Source organism: Hemibagrus wyckioides, linkage group LG16 (assembly GCF_019097595.1).
Source record: "Hemibagrus wyckioides isolate EC202008001 linkage group LG16, SWU_Hwy_1.0, whole genome shotgun sequence".
In the NCBI taxonomy this organism is placed as follows: Eukaryota; Metazoa; Chordata; class Actinopteri; order Siluriformes; family Bagridae; genus Hemibagrus; species Hemibagrus wyckioides.
The window spans coordinates 14,222,544-14,240,301 of record NC_080725.1 but is presented as its reverse complement, the minus strand read 5'-3'; the positions used below and the strand labels follow the sequence as shown (position 1 = coordinate 14,240,301).

General features: G+C 39.6%; 2 protein-coding genes across 3 annotated transcripts in view; both read right to left on the bottom strand.

Moving 5' to 3' along the window:
- Positions 1-10,783, bottom strand: part of LOC131366964 (protocadherin alpha-C2-like) — a 239,726-nt gene extending 228,943 nt beyond the window's left edge. Inside the window, exon 1 of one of the 2 annotated variants that reach the window (XM_058412066.1) lies at positions 8,264-10,783. In XM_058412066.1, coding sequence (XP_058268049.1) covers positions 8,264-10,633 — 2,370 coding nt within the window. In that variant the 5' untranslated portion in view covers positions 10,634-10,783. Of the gene's footprint in view, positions 1-227; positions 6,489-8,263 lie in introns of those variants that run through there. The other variant, XM_058412029.1, reaches the window with a different exon arrangement.
- A 1,944-nt stretch (positions 10,784-12,727) lies between these two features.
- LOC131366974 (protocadherin alpha-2-like) lies at positions 12,728-15,432 on the bottom strand. The gene has a single exon (XM_058412085.1). It carries the CDS (start codon positions 15,183-15,185, stop codon positions 12,792-12,794), a length of 2,394 nt encoding a protein of 797 aa, XP_058268068.1. The 5' UTR covers positions 15,186-15,432; the 3' UTR covers positions 12,728-12,791.
- Between the last annotated feature and the right edge of the window lie 2,326 nt (positions 15,433-17,758).

Below are 17,758 nucleotides of genomic sequence, written 5' to 3'. Positions count from 1 at the left end.
ATATATATATATATATATATATATGTGTCCAGATTTAAACCCTCTGGAATGTCATCAAGAGGAAGATGGATGGTTACAAACCATCAAGCAAAGCTGAGCTGAGTTGTGTAGTTCATATAACTCTAATAATAACTCTAAGAGTTTGAGAAAACAGATAATTGGCAATAAGAACATCAAGATAGAGTGCATACACATACATGTTTCTATGCAGTCATATAATAACACACCTGTATGGCTGCATCTGGCATGCTGAGTCTGCGCACAAAACCACTGCCACTTGTGAAGAAACGCTCCGAACCCCAGGTCCCACTGATGGGCCGGCCCGTGTTGTAAAACATAAAGGTGTCACTGCCTGATGTGGCAGTCAAGCAGGTTTTGTAACAGTAGGTCTTGGTCAGAGAGCCATTTCCACGAACCTCAATATAGTGAGGTTCGACTTTGAGATCTCTGCGGAGAACCACGTTATTATTGGCTTGAGATCCTCCACCTGCACCTCCTCCAGACCCACCATCTTGTGTGCTCTTTTGAGACACACAGCAGGGTGAACATGAGCCAGGTTGGGTACAATAGGCATGGCACCGCACTATGGCCAACACCACCACTGTGACCAGAAACACAAATGTTGTGGCGCTGAGTGCTACAATCAGGTAAAGAGTTACATTAGAAAAGAGAGGTGTGCTGTGAGGGCGAACAATCCTTTTGGGGTCAGGGGTGACTTTAGGTGGCACCTCCATGACGGCTATGTTGATGGTGGCAGTAGAGGAGAGTGGGGGCTCTCCATGGTCTTTCACTAGCACAATGAGGCTGAACGAGGTTGAGTTGTCTTCCAGGACTCGACGTGTTGTACGGATCTCCCCCGTGTGCTCATGCACCTTGAACAGGTCCAGATCAGTAGACTGGTCCATAATGTAAATGAGCCAAGCGTTCTGTCCAGCATCTGCATCATATGCTGCCACTTTGGTGACAAGAGCACCTGCTTCAATGTTCTTCAGGACTGTTTCTGTTGAACGTGTCCCATTGGCTGGAGGGTTCACAATCTCTGGAGCATGGTCATTTTGGTCCATTACATAGATGTAGACAGTGGCCACACGGCTGAGGGGTGGTATACCTCCATCCTGAGCCTTTACTTGGAAGTGAAACTCCCTTAGTGACTCATAGTCAAAGGAGCGGAGAGCATAAGCAACACCTGTGTCTGGCTTGATGGAAACATAGGAAGTGACAGGAATGCCATGATTGTTGTCATTCAGAACGGTGTAAGTGATGCGGGCATTCTCATTCACATCTGAGTCAAGAGCTTTGACAGTGCAAAGAGAGGCTCCAGGAGCATTGTTCTCCATAACATACACAGTGTAAGAGGTCTGCTCGAAACGTGGTGGATTGTCATTAACATCTGCCACATCCACCTGAATAGTCTTCCGGGAGGAGAGTGGAGGAGTGCCACCATCTGTGGCACTGAGGGTCACATTATAGGCTGCTGTGGTCTCACGGTCCAAGAAGGCAGATGTTACTAAAGTGTAGTAGTTCCTGAAGGACTTGATTTTGAATGGAAGGCCAGGTTGGATCTCCAACGTCACTTGCTTATTTGGGCCAGAGTCTCGGTCTGTCACACTAATCAAGGCCACAACGGTGTCAGCGCGGGCATCCTCACGCACCGGGCTTGACAGGGATGAGAGCACAATCTCCGGAACATTATCATTCACATCCACCACCTCAACAACCACTTTGCAATGGGCCGCAACTGCGGCCGGTCCTTTGTCCATGGCCTGGATGTACATCTCATACGTGTTGGTATCCTCATAGTCCACATTGCTTCGGACTCGAATTTCTCCAGTGTTGGTGTCCATGCTGAACACCTGTCTAACCCTTTCCGGAGTGTAACTGCTGAATGAATAGAACACCTCCCCGTTTGTACCCTCATCCTGATCCGTGGCGTTTAATTTAATAACGAGTGTGTCTTTCGGTGAATTTTCCAGTAGTTTCACTTTGTACACGGAGCTGTCGAACACGGGATTGTTGTCGTTGGAATCTAAGACGCGCACATTAATTTTCGCCGTACCTGTCAACGCTGGTGTGCCGCCGTCAGACGCTGTCAGAATCAACTGATGATAAGGCGTCTGCTCGCGGTCCAGAGGCTTTTTCAGCACGAGCTCGACGTGCTTACTGTTGGGCGACGGTTTGTTGGAATCGAGCGCAAAATGCTCGTTTGGCCCGAGCCTGTAAAATCGGATCGAGTTGGTCCCGATATCTGGATCCAGCGCGTGCTCGACGGGAAAACGTGAAGTGGGCGACGCCGACTCCGTTATCTCCAACTGGTACTCGTCTCTTGGGAATTGCGGCGCGTTGTCGTTCACGTCGACCACCTCCACCTCGATGGTGTGCACCTCGGACGGGTTTTCAAGAAGCAAATCGAAATTTAAAACGCAGGCACCGGTCCTGTCACAGAACTCCTCCCTGTCGATTCGTTCGTTTACGAACAGTTTTCCGTTTTTAGGATTCACATCCACATACCGTTTTCCTCCGTCGGCCGTTACCTTGATGCTTCGAGCCGAGAGCTTTGCAACATCCAGCCCCAAATCTTGCGCAATGTCACCCACGACCGCTCCTTTGTCAGATTCCTCTTGAATTGAATAGCGTATTTGTCCAAGTGTAAGGCCACAACAAAACAAAAACATCAAAAATGAAAGAGGCACATTTCTTCCCCTACAGCTGCAACATCTCCCTGCATCAGCCATTGCAAGCTCCCGGAATCCGCAGCAAACGGATTAAAAAAACAGCTCTCTTTGCAGCAATGCTTCTCTTCCCAGCACGGCATTAATTTGGCCTAATTGTTCTTCATTCCGTTTACACGACGGTTTGGGAACATATTCCGTAGTAGATGTGCACGAATACACTCAGTGGCTGCGTCCATGTTTTCTTTGTCCGTGCTCTCTCTCGCCTTTTTTCTTTTTTTCCCCCTTTCTTTTTTTTGCATTTGCGAGCCGTTAACGGGTGTGTTTCCCTGCCGCTGGTGCTCTCTCTCTCTCTCTCACACACACACACACACACACACACACACACACACACACCAGCCCTCCCCTGGTTCCTACTTATAATTTCACCTCATTTCTATGCTTCTGTGCTTATCTCAGAACGCGCTACATAACGGTGCTGGTAATGGAGTGCTCCAAGAATTCACAAAATAAAGCTGGCTTTTTTTATAGTGTTATAGTGAATGTTTCAGTGATTTTTAATGACATTTTGGTTAGCATATTATGGGTTAGGGCTAAAGAATTTTTCTTAGCTGCATAGGACATTAAAAAAATAATTTATCCATATTCTGAAAAACAGCCTTTTGTGGCTCAGGAAACGGATGTAAATGTAAATAAAAAAAAATACTAAAGTGTTACAGGTATGCATAAAGTATCAAAACAAAATAACTTTTACAGAAACATAACATTACACTTCTATTTTGCTTCATTTTTTTATATTTGCAATTTTTTTCTTTTTGTCAAAAGTGGAAGTAAAAATAGGAAATTGGTAAATAATATCCAGTTTGTTCATGTCTTAGGCAGCTCTACCTTTAATGTGGTGGCCACAGCAACAGTGTGTATCTATTGTACTGTGAATTCACTGTTCTGTACCTGTGTATGTCTATAAATTGCTAAACACATTGCTAGTTCATCATCTTCAGTGAAACTGTAACTGTGCATCTGAAAACACAAGCTGATGAAATTCACAAGCTGTCTGATACCAACAATTCTTTCAGTTGTTTCCAAATAAAGAGCAAGAGTAAAGAGTAAAGCCCTGTCAGTTTTTCATACAACAAACTGCAAATCACAGTTCTACTGCCATTTCTTTAATATTATGTCTTCCTTTTTTTGCTATGTACTGTAGGATTAACAGTGGCATTTGCAGCTGCAGTGTGTTTTAGCTGTGTGTTGTTTATCACTGGGTTCAAACCTATTCATTGCACACACCAGCAGACCACACACACCTGCCTCCTGCAGTGTGAAACACCTCACTCTGCTGAAATCTGGTTCTTTTAATGATCTCATCACATTATATAAGCTTCTGTCTTGGGAAGACAGATTTAGACATCGTGGTCACTTTTTTAGAAATAAACACAAGTTTTATGCATCCAAACCTTTCCTGAAGGATAAGACGGCCCATCTTCAGCATTCATGTCATTTAAATTGCAAGACAGAACAACACGTCTGTAATTATATAGAAGTGATTGATATAACGTCCGTTTATCAGTCTTTTTAATCATGTGTCATTCCTATTGTGGATATTATATATTTCTGGTCATTTATACTCATTAATAAATTAGGAAACAGTTCAGTCTGGTTCATTTCAGTTGCTTCTTGTCTCATCATTAACGATAAATATGTCCGTTGCCTTTATCCTGACTTCCCTTATGTAAGTGTGCTGAATTTGGACAGAGATGAACCCATCTGAGAGAGGCTGCACAGACAGGCTGAACTGGCACTGCCCCCAGCAAGGATGCACACAGGCCACTTTTAGAAAGCCTAAAAAAGCATTGCTCTCTTTAATGCATCACTCTCTTCCTGCTCAATTTCTCTCCACCTTCTTTCCTTCTCTTGGATTTAATTTTCCTCTTCCCTTTCTCTATATCACTTTCTCTCCTCTTCCTTCTGCTTGCTCAACCAGATTTTTAATTAAAGGAAACCTACAGGCTGAAATAAATACTTTTCACAGGAATGTCATGGACATCACAGGAGGATGGTGTTATGGCTAAAGCATTAAAATGACATTCAAAAGAAGAAAAAGCATAACAGCATCTTTTCTTGCTCACCATTTTTCATTGATGTTCAGCATAATATTAATGAAAAATTCAAGAAGAAGAAAAATAGAGAAATGGGTCATTGATGTCACTGACAAGTCTATATCTTTGAATACAATGCAAATATAAGACACAGCTGTACTGAGACTTGGTTTGGCTAGTTAGTCGTCTTTGAGATGACAGGCATGGTGGTATTGGTGATGGTATAAGAGACTAAGTTGCTGCTGCATTACTCTCTATTAGTAAAGATGAATTAGGGAATAAATCTCACTGCACCACTATAGGGAGGAAGTTGAACAGCACTGCAGACATATATATAGACCTATATGAATATACACCTATTTAAAAAGTCTAATAAAATTGACTCTTTGAATGATCATATGTCATCATATTCTTCATATTCTATGAAAAAAATGGTTATCATTTTTTTTGTGTGTATTTCCATTCCCTTCTAACAGATGTGTGCCACTGCCTCACCCTGGAACAGTACCTGCTCTCCAGCTGTCCTCTGAGCACAGGCACCAAAATTCACATGATCCCTTTTTGACCTATAATTCATCATTAACCGGTGAATGACCCAAAAGCCTCCTTCCCTACTGTTAGGGCAATCAAGTTGAGGCAGGAAGAGCAATGGCCTGACTGCTGTTCACACCGGTTCATCCACTCCCAGCTGTGAGTCATCCAACTTCCCCCTCATCCCCTCTCTCACAACAATATGACTAAGAGCTTCAAAAAGCATTGTCTTTGTATATATTCTACTATTACTTCAATTTCTATGACTTTATAATATTATTTTAAAGTTATTTTACCTTTGAGTGAAACACCAGCACATGTTAATTTGAAGCAAATCAACTAATTTACATTCAAACATAATGACAGGGAGATTAAGAGCTGATTATAAAGAGATCCAAAGCAATAGCATGAAATAAAATGACCCCTACTGGCCAATGCACGAGTTGAATTTTTTAACGGAATCTTGACATTTACCACCACTACTGACAGAGGGAGCTAGCGAGCACTTCCTGTCTTGAGTCTGCTCAGTATAAATCAGTCTGCCACCTGCAGCCCTCTGCAGAGAAAACGCAGCCCAGATGCCCACACTGCAGAATTACCTAATGATATTCATCTAACAACACGGTCCCTCCCTGGAAAAATCCAGTCTCCAACTACTGCTTGAACTCTGTCTTTGGGTTCACTTGGAATGCAAAACTATAAAAAATATAAAAAATATAAAATATATAAGGCCAGATTTTATCATCCACCACAAACAGGAGACATGCATAAAGATACAGCTGAGAACATAAAGTATTTTCATAGTTCTTTATAAATGGAAATAATAAATATTATAGAAAATGGAACCATTTATTTCTAGTCAAGAAATCAAACCTTTACACTGAAACAAATTCACCTAAAAACCTGTTATACTTGTGATAAGAAGTACACACACAGAGAGAGACACACAAACACACTCACTCTGGGTCTGCCTCTCAGCATGCCTACATTTTAATTAAGCACACAACTGTAGAGGAGCACTTACTCTGTGTGTGTGAAGTATGACTCAGTTTGTCATTACTCCAACTGAAAACCCAAGCTAAAATTAAAATGCATGCAATCTGTTACACTTCTGTGCTGCAAGGATACAAAAAAAGTTCCATCTTGAGCCTAGAACTGATAGATATATCAGTGAAATTATATTAATGTTATAATAAATTAATTAATAAGCTTTGTTAATGTGACCTGAATAATGAAATAGTGTTTATAAGTATTTATTAATAACATTCTGCTATTTTTGTTAAAGACAAAAAGAAAAGGACTGCCAGTGTTAACCACAGTCATTAATTCACACTGTATAATTTGCATAGCAAGAGACTTCAAGGAGCTGCCTTTTTTACTTTAAAGGTGAAAATAGCACTAGATTCTTCTTGGTAAGACTTCAGGAGATGAATATCAGCACAGGAAGAAAGAAAATGCAAATGAGACATGAGAGACTGCTTTAGAGAAAAGAAAATGAGGTGTATGAGAAAGTGTGTAAATTATTCGGCTATATAACAGGATGTAGAATATAAATGAGGATGCTGTCTCTTCACTATTGTAGAGCTGGGACTGCAAACTGTCCTCACAGAGCTCTAATCCATATATCTCACACTCCCAGCCAGGCCATGTGGACCCAAGCTCTGCCTTAATTTTACTAGATCCCTGTACCCACATCACTGGGTGTGCAGCTCAAGGTCAGACTCACTTGATCATTCCTTTATTTCACGGATCATTTCTGCTCTTCATGCTAAAACTGAATCATCAGGCACTACATTTGGAAACATTGACATATTCTAAGGTACATGTACAGGTTTATAAGTTCTTATATTAAGTTCTTATAAGTTCTCAAGCCGAACCCATCTCTCACCACTTAGTTAAGCCACAAACCTCACCTCCCACACACTTTCCTTACCATCCTTGAAAGCAGTGGAAAATGCAAATATGGTGGTGCCTATAGGAAGCCTCATTCTAAAACAAACCTGTTTGAGCTTTTAAAGCCAGGTCCACTATCATACCTAGATCTCACCAAAAACCCATCAAAGACAATTAATAACTGGGGGATGTATTTATGTCTGTATTTGCATCATGAACTTGTGGCAAAGGTGTGTTATTGGTCATCGTTGGGTTCACAAATGCAAACAAACAAAGGCCCATGCACAAATCTTTTTCTGCTGACATGCTCTTTTCATCAAACATACATAAAAACACACACAAATATATAATATTAAATGTAATATTTTCATCCCAACACATGTATACACTGTCTCATAACTGTTTGTGTTGATTTATTTTTACAGTGAAATGTTTTCTATTTATTTTCAAGATGAATTATCTTGAGAGATTATTTATCATTGCTGGGCCACAAAAAACAAATCAAATGAAATGGAAATAAACCTTTGCTCGCTCATAGTTTCTAACAGGAATATAGTGAAATGTTGTGCTGTTCCTGCCTGTCAGAAAGCTATTTTATATAACTACACTATAGTTCTAAGTTTTAAACCTTTAAGTGTTATTTGGCTGTCCCCTAACGAGAGTGTTTCCTTATCAGGAGCCTCAGTTAGGAATTTTTCTTTGGAGGGGAGAACACTTATTTAAAATGTATTAAGTATACAGTTTTCTGTATATAGCTATTTCTCTTTACAAATCAAATTAGATTTACAAATCTAATAAACTACTAAAAAATCTACCTATTTACATAACCACATCAGAAATGACTAATTATTTTAGTCATTATTACTGAAAAAAACTAAAATATAAAAATATTCTATTTTTCCCCCAAAGTTTCATTTACACGTTAACTTCGTAAACTGAGTCGCTGTCCAACGTGGTGGTGCTGATACTATAATTTTTAATTGAAAGATAATGCAGTTCATTACGCAACAGAACGTGGATTAAATTGATCAGTACACCAAACAGTTCTAAAACTGAAACCTCGATTGTGCTCACCTTCCCAGTGCTAGGAAGAGTTTGTGTCCTGTTAAAAGTGTCTCCTCCATTAATGCTGATCAGCTCTGCGTCTGCAGGCGGAAACGGCGAGGGGAAAACCACTACGTCACTCTTCAGTGTGTCTGAACTAAAACACACATCATACTGCTGAGTGGATTTCGAGTAAGACCAGCTCCCGTCAGGGTGTGTAGTGACCACTGGAGCGCTGGACCTGCTGAATCTGCCGTCTGTCCCGTTGCATTTAATTACTAGTAAAGCGATGAGACTCAGTAAAAATATCACGGACACTGAGACAATAGCGATGAGCAGATAGAGATTCAGATTAGAAGAATTCTCCTTTACTGGTACTTGTCTTAGTGAAGGCTGCAGGATGTCCATATTTTCTACAACCACAATTTCAATACTCATAGTTGTGGACAGTGAAGGTTCTCCGTTATCCGAGACAGTAATGATAAGCGGGTGAGTTTTTAAGTCGTTGTCACTCATTCGTCTTTTAGTCCTTATTTCTCCTGTGCTGGTTCCGATTCGGAAGAGATTAGTTCCCTTTGGTTCGGTTATGTGATATGATAATAGAGCATTATAACCTGAATCAGCGTCTACAGCTCTGACTTTAGCCACAAAATACCCCGCTTCTGCAGAGTAGGGAATGTTCTCAGTGTTTACTGATCCGGGTTCAGAATAAGGAGGGAGAAAAACTGGACTGTTGTCGTTCTCATCCAGGATAAAAACATTTACAGTGACTGTGCTGTTAAGAGAAGGGACACCAGAGTCAGTGGCCTTAACTTGAAAACTGAAAACCTTATTTTCCTCGTAATTGAAGGATTGCAGACTATACATTTGTCCCGTCAGCGAGTTGATATTTATGGCGGACATCTCAGATAATTTGTTCTCCAAAATAGAATAGGAGACTTCAGCGTTTTCATTCAGATCTCGATCGATCGCTGAGAATGAGTACAGAAGTGTTCCGGGCGACACGTTTTCTTTAACATACACATTTATTTTCGTCTCGGTAAAACTCGGTGCGTTGTCATTCACGTCTGAAATTTGAACGTGAACCACATTGGAGCTGGACAGCGACGGGGATCCCTCATCTCTCGCTGTGATGGTTATATTGTAAAGAGAAACGTTTTCTCTATCGAGGTGGCCTTCCAGTACAACAGAGTAGGAGTTTTTATAGTTCGACTCGAGTTTGAATGGCAGTTCGCCAATCAATTTGCAGCTCACTTTCCCGTTGGCTCCTCCATCTTTATCTGAAACGGTAACGAGCGCTACAGCAGTGCCACGTTTTGCATCTTCTCTCAGACTCACCTGTAACTGCGTTATGCTAATTTCTGGTGCGTTATCATTAACATCTATGATTTCAACAAGGACTTTACAGTTAGTTGTCATTGGGGAAAAGCCTTTATCATGAGCTTCAACTCTTAACTCGTGGAAAGCTTTATCTTCAAAATCAATAATACCTTTGACTATAATTTCGCCTGTATCGGGATTGATTGAAAATGTATCTAGATTTTTTTCTTGGCCGTGTGTACTGAAAAGATATTTGGTTTCCCCGTTTGTGCCTTCATCTACGTCGGTAGCATTTAGTTTTATTATCGTAGTTCCTGGTGGTGCATTCTCGATCACACGTACTTTGAAAAGAGGACTGCTAAACACAGGGGCGTTGTCATTTATATCTAAAACGTTGACTATAATTTGCAGTGATCCAGACCTGGGCGGTTTTCCTCCATCAAACGCGGTCAAAACGAGTCTGATTACGGGTTCTTTCTCTCTGTCTAAAGCTTTCTGGAGGACAAGTTCAGCAGATATGACATGCTCTCCTCCGCTGTGTACATCCAAGGAAAACTGTTCGCTTGGACTTAGTTTATAGCTTTTTACTGACAAAGAACCAACATCAGCATCAAACGCACTGAGTAACGAAAATCTAGCTCCCAGCTGCACTGACTCAGATATATTCAACATCTGAGCTTTCACTGGAAACACAGGAGAATTATCATTAACGTCTACAACATTAACCGTGACTCGGTACAGACTCAGAGGGTGATTCACTATGGCTTCGAAATTTAAAGAGCAAGTGGGAGCGTTAGGACAGAGCTCCTCACGGTCAATTTTCTCCCTAACGCACAAAACGCCAGTTTGAAGATTCACGTGAAAATACCTGCTCTTCGTCCCATGCACGAGCTGAAATGCTCGTGCATCCAACTCGTCTACATTCAGATTCATATCTTTCACCAAATTCCCAACAACAGTCCCGATATTTACTTCCTCAGACACAGAATAAGCGATCTGACCATTCACTCCAACACGTAAATATGACAAAATACACAAAATAAGTCGTATCACATGCAAAAAATCTTGTCGGTAAGCCATCCTGTGTTCCAAAGCAGAAAGTAGATGTGCTTATGAAGATATCCCGCTAATCAGAGACGATCCAGAAAATTCATTGTCCTTTAGTCCATACCAAATCGTGTCTCACTTCGACTGCAAATCCTAAACGTCACATTACCCAACACAAGGAGGAAGCAAGATGTGTTATAAAAATGTTGCGGTCTGCAGTGACACCACGTGGGCAAGAAAACTAAAATGATTATTTTAAGAAAACCATAAATGTCCAAATATATTTATAAAATCATTGTCATATTATTGCTAATCGGTATTTTTTTCATGTATCTAGGTGTGTCTTTCATTTGCAGCACTTGCATATTTGTATGTTGTATTATACTCCACTGTATTTTACTGTACATTGAGTACTGTAGAATACTATTCTATACTGCAGTACAATCTCTTATATTATACTATGCTGTAGCATACATCTCATACAATAATTGAAATGAATATGCACTCTATAATACAGACTACAAGAAGGTATTCCATGTTAAGCAACAATATGCTATACTGCATATGTGTATTGCACTATACTATACTGCTCTTTAGTGTACTTTCAGTACTATAATTAACTATTCTATATTATGAAGCACTATGCTATCATACACTATATACAATGCTATACTATACTGAAGCCTGGATTGAATATGAATGTTAATACAACAAAGTCAGTGCTAGAGGCTGGAAGAAGTTTTACTGTGTGTTTACAATGAAATCCCAAAACTCTTAAGGGATTCTGGAGTGAAATGTGTTGCCCAGTGTCAGAAAGCTTGGTCTCAGTCGCAGGTCATGGGTCCTCCAACAGAACAATGACCCAAAACACACAGCTAAAAACACCCAAGAACAAAACACTGGACTATTATAAACACTTCTATGAGCCTTGATCTAAATCCTATTGAACATCTGTGAAAAGAGCTGAAACATGTAGTCTGGAGAAGGCACCCTTCATACCTGGGACAGCTGGAGCAGTTTGCTCACTAGGAGCGGGCCAGAATACCTGTGAACAGGTGCAGATGTCTCACTGAGAGTTACAGAAAGTGCTTGATTATGGTGAAAAGATTACAGTCAAAAAGTTGTGCAACAAAATAGTTAAGAGTTAAGGGTACCATTATTTTTGTCCAGGCAAGTTTCATTGTTTGTCTTTATATAAATGCTTCTGTTGAACCACAATTCAAAAGCAGTGTCTGATTTTCATTAGTCAATTTTCAGTCAATTTTTATTTATTATTACTTTTGTCAGATTCAAGATATTTCAGTGACTATTGTGGGTTTTTCTTTCTTTAAAGAAAGAGTACCAATAATTTTGTCCATGTGTGTTTAACACTATGCTATGCAATACAATGCTATATTATGTAGTGCAGTTTTTACTTACTTTGCTCAAACTGGTATTTGCTAAATAAATAAATAATTTTAATAGTTACACAGTTCATGATCATCAGGTATCCACATAAGCAACAAATATAAAATTGTCACATTAGTAATAATAATTATTATTGTTATATTGATGCTGTGATGTATATCACTTAAACAAAGTGGCAAGAGTGGAGGTGTTGACTACCAATGTGCAGTACTGTACAATAGAGATCTGACTCCTGTGTTTAATATTGCACTCCTAATTTAGAGCATTTGGCAAACACCCTTATCCAGAGGGACTTAAAGAAGTCCTTTGAAGTCTTTATCATGAATACATTCCCATATTGGTACTGTAGATCAGAGCTAAGTATGCTGTCAGTCGAAAAACCCATTTGGGGACAACCCTTTTGTATGATCTTACACCACCACCCCCGCAAGTTCTTTTATATGCTTGTTCATATTTGGTATGTGCTAAATATTACTCATGGCACTCAAAGAGCACTGCGTATGGCCAGGTAAAAGCTGTAGCATGCATAAAGAAGTTCAAGATGCATCCTTACTGGATGCACAGCATTTCCCTAAAAAACTATCTGCACACCTATCATGCTTTGTTGGATTTTAAAGGTGTAAGGGGTAGTAAAGTATAACCTTTATTGACCAAATTTATGATTTTATTTAATATTAAATGCGACTCATGCAATGTTACCAAATGATTTGTTAAGGTGTATGAAATATTATTTTCAGCCCCCTACACCTTCAATATAATTAATAGACCATGCAAAGCATTTATTTTATAACCTTACCTTCCCAGTGCTAGGAAGAGTTTGTGTCCTGTTAAAAGTGTCTCCTCCATTAATGCTGATCAGCTCTGCGTCTGCAGGCGGAAATGGCGAGGGGAAAACCACTACGTCACTCTTCAGTGTGTCTGAACTAAAACACACATCATACTGCTGAGTTGATTTCGAGTAAGACCAGCTCCCATCAGGGTGTGTAGTGACCACTGGAGCGCTGGACCTGCTGAATCTGCCGTCTGTCCCGTTGCATTTAATTACTATTAAAGCGATAAGGCTCAGTAAAAATATCACGGACACTGAGACAATAGCGATGAGCAGATAGAGATTCAGATTAGAAAAATTCTCCTCCTTTACTGGCACTTGCCTTAGTGAAGGCTGCAGGCTGTCCATATTTTCCACAACCACAACTTCAATGCTCATAGTTGTGGACAGTGAAGGTTCTCCATTATCCGAGACAGTAATGATAAGCGGGTGAGTTTTTAAGTCATTGTCACTCATTCGTCTTTTAGTCCTTATTTCTCCTGTGCTGGTTCCGATTCGGAAGAGGTTCGTTCCCTTTGATTCACTTATATAATATGATAATAGAGCATTATAACCTGAATCAGCATCTACAGCTCTGACTTTAAACACAAAATACCCCGCTTCAGCAGAGTAGGGAATGTTCTCAGTGTTTACTGATCCGGGTTCAGAATAAGGAGGGAGAAAAACTGGACTGTTGTCATTCTCATCCAGGATAAAAACGTTTACAGTTACGTTGCTACTAAGAGGAGGTATACCAGAGTCAGTGGCCTGAACTTTAAACTGAATATTTTTTATTTCTTCATAATTAAGAGACTGCAGGCTGTATAGTTCACCAGTGTGTGAGTTTATGTTCATCAGTGTTGATACCGACACAGTAGCACTGTCACTATTAATAAAAGAATAAGATATGTGCGCGTTTTCTCTTTCATCTCGGTCATGCGCTGTCAGAATGGATAACAAGCCTCCGGCTGGACTATTTTCATGCACGTTAATGTTAATTATCGGTATCGGAAATAGCGGAGCGTTGTCATTGACATCCGAGACATGAATATGTAAAACAGTAGTGCTAGACAGCGGTGGCGTGCCCTCATCATTAGCAAGAATCGTGATGTTATATTGGGATATTTCTTCTCTATCCAATGGCTCACTAACTACAACCGAATACGAGTTTTTATATGACGACTGTAGTTTAAAAGAACTCGTTCCGGTTATTTTACAATCCACTTTCCCATTCGCCCCTCCGTCTTTATCTGCAGCTGTAATTAATGCAAAACCTGTGCCAGGTTTGATGTCCTCGGGTACCGAGCTCATGAGCAGAGTGACTGAAATCTCAGGTGCATTGTCATTCACATCTATTACTTCAATTAAAACTTTACAGTTAGTATGTCTCGGAGAGACGCTTTTGTCTTGAGCTTGTATCCTCAATTCAATCGCAGGATTTTCTTCATAGTCAATATTACCTATTACTTTAATATCGCCTGAATTCGGATTTATAGAAAATAAATTTACTAACGAGTTTCTGTCACGGCCTACAAAGGAATACACTACGTCACCGTTAAGACCTTCATCAGCATCCGTAGCAGAGACCGTCAGGATTTTACTCCCAACTGGTGCATTCTCTTGGATTTTGACTTTATAGAGAGGTTTACTAAAAACTGGGTTGTTGTCGTTAATGTCCAGCACGTGAATTATTATCTCTGACGTTCCAGATCTTTGTGGTTTCCCACCGTCCACCGCGGTCAGTGTGAGCTTTATCACGGATTGTTTCTCGCGGTCTAAGGCTTTCTGCAACACCAGTTCTGCTGAAACACTTTCTCCAGCGTTCTGTGCATCCAGTGAAAAATGTTCATTCGGACTGAGCCTGTAGCTCTTCACCGTGTTCACGCCTACATCCATGTCATCAGCCAAATGTAGAGAAAATCTGTCTCCAGTAACAACATTTTCAGTAATATTCAACTCAAGTGTCTGTATTGGGAAAACCGGTGAATTGTCGTTAATGTCTAGAATATTCACCTCAATGCGGTACAGGGTCAAAGGGTTATGTGCCATTGCTTCGATATTTAAGGAACATTTCTGCTTACGCTCGCACAGCTCCTCTCTGTCGATTCTGTTGTTAACAATTAGACCACCGGTTTTGGAATTTACGTCAAAATACCTCTTATTGGATCCAGCAACAATTTGAAACATACGCGACTGCAGTTCAGTAACATCAACGTTAAGGTCCTTGGCTATATTTCCAACCAATGTTCCCTTTTTCGCCTCTTCATAGATGGAGTACGAAATCTGCCCACGAGACAACCCCAATAAACAAAACAGCAGCAGCGGCAGCGCCCTGATCCAGGCAGACGATCCACCGACTGTAACGATCATCGCTTCTGTCCTTAAATGTATTTATTTCCAAAAAAAAAACCTTTAAATATGAAATTGCATCATTCCGTAACAGAGGCTCGGGCTGTCAGACTATATTCCCGTCTGGGTCTTCCCCACCTTTTTATTTCACTATTCATAAGGAGGGATGGGACGTATGATAATGAGTCACAGATTTCCAATCCACGGTCAACAGTGACACCGCGTGTGTGTATACTGCCAGTAGCCTTTGCTCAGAAACTTTGGCTTTTTCTTAATTATTTATAAAATTCTAACCACCACAATGAAGCATTTCAGAGCTATATATATATACAGTATATATAATTTAAATCAATTTAAATTAATTTAAATGATCTGAATCATTGCACTCGTTGTACATAACTCCTTCTCTGAATACTGTTTACATATTTAATTATTTTCATGGTATACAATACCTTCTTTATTGCACCACCTATAATCATTTGCTCATTTGCACTCATTGTATTTACCTCCCTCTATAAACTGTTTATATACTGTTTATATATGCAAATTATTTATATATTTTTATATATTGTTTATATATGCAAATTGTTTATTTGTTTATATACTGATTATATATGCTAATTATTTGCACTGCAAAAATGCAATTCTGGTTAGATGCTAACTGTATTTCGTTGCCTTGTAGTTGAAGTAAAGTTGCATCTAATCTAATCTAATCTAAATGTTTTTTTAAAAACTAGCAATGAATTAGCAGCTAATTAGGATTTTTATAGTTGTTTTATTTATTATTGTTGTTGTTATTATTATTGTTTTTATTATTATTACTATTGTTTTTGTTGTTGTTTATTTGTTTGTATGTATGTATGTATGTTTGTTTGTTTTATTTGTGGTTGGTGGTGGTGAAAGTAAAAATAGCAGTAGCAGCAGCAGCATCAATATTACTAGTGGTGATAGTGGTAGTGCTGGTTGTATTTTGGTATTATAACAGTATGAAATGAAAATGAACAGTAGTGAAATCATTGAAAATTATATATTATATTAATAGATCACAGTCATAAGCATTATAAGTTGTAGAATAATATTCCACGTAGCATAATGAACGTCTAAACAAACTTCTCAACCACAGATTTCCACTGTCATCTCACATAAATGAAAATTCTATGTGCATATGAAAAGCACAGACATCACCTAAACCACCAAACTAAATTATTATAGAATATGCTCATAGCTTTTTTGTGAGACACAATGCCATCAGAAAAGTCAGCCATTATAAAATATGCCAAAATCTGAAAGATCAGGAAAACAGATGTGCTAAATTACAAAGGCATATTAACCACTATATGGTAGTGAACAAGAACAAATCTTTTGTGGAAAGACTTCTTTATCCTAAATCTGATTGAGCAAGACAAAGTTCAAAAGCAAATGGGATGCTTACCTTTGTCATACTCGGAAGAGTTTGTGTCCTGTTAAAAGTGTCTCCTCCATTAATGCTGATCAGCTCTGCATCTGCAGGCTGAAACGGCGAGGGGAAAACCACTACATCACTCTTCAGTGTGTCTGAACTAAAACACACATCATACTGCTGAGTAGATTTTGAGTAAGACCAGCTCCCGTCAGGGTGTGTAGTGACCACTGGAGCACTGGACCTGCTGAAACTGTCCTCTGTCCCATAGCATTTCGCTGCTATTAAAGCAATGAGGCTCAGTAAAAATATCACAGACACTGAGACAATAGCGATGAGCAGATAGAGATTCAGATTAGAAAAATTCTCCTCCTTTACTGGCACTTGTCTAAAAGATGTCTTGATGTCATCAATTCTTTCAGTGACAATAATATCAATGGATAGTGATGTTGAGAATGATGGTTCTCCATGGTCAGAAACTGTTATTTTAAGCAGGTGAGTTTTTAAGTCATTGTCACTCATTGGTCTTTTAGTCCTTATTTCTCCTGTGCTGGTTCCAATTCGGAAAAGGTTATTCCCTTTTGGTTCGGTTATGTGATATGATAATAGAGCATTATAACCTGAATCAGCGTCTACAGCTCTGACTTTAGCCACAAAATACCCTGCTTCTGCAGAGTAGGGAATGCTCTCAGTGTGTACTGATCCGAGTTCAGAATAAGGAGGGAGAAAAACTGGACTGTTGTCATTCTCATCCAGGATAAAAACATTCACGGTGACATTACAGCTCAGAGGTGGACTGCCAGAATCAGTTGCTTGAACTTGAAATTGAACTCTTTTGGTGGTTTCATAGTTAAATGTCTGCATTGTCACTATTTCACCATTTAAAGAATTCAAATGAAACATTGTTGAAATGGGAATATCACCATAGCTGTTCTCTAGCAGTGAATATGAAAGTTCAGCATTTACTCCAAAATCTGGATCATTTGCCACAACCTTGGCAATTTGACTACCAGTTTGACTATTTTCCTTCAAATAAGCATCAATCATGGACGTCGAAAACTGTGGTGCATTATCATTAACATCAGATATCTGAACAGTAAATGTGCTGCTGCTGGAAAGCGGCGGAGTGCCTTCATCTCTAGCCAATATAGTAATGCTATACTCAGAAATACTCTCTCTGTCCAGTGGTCCATCT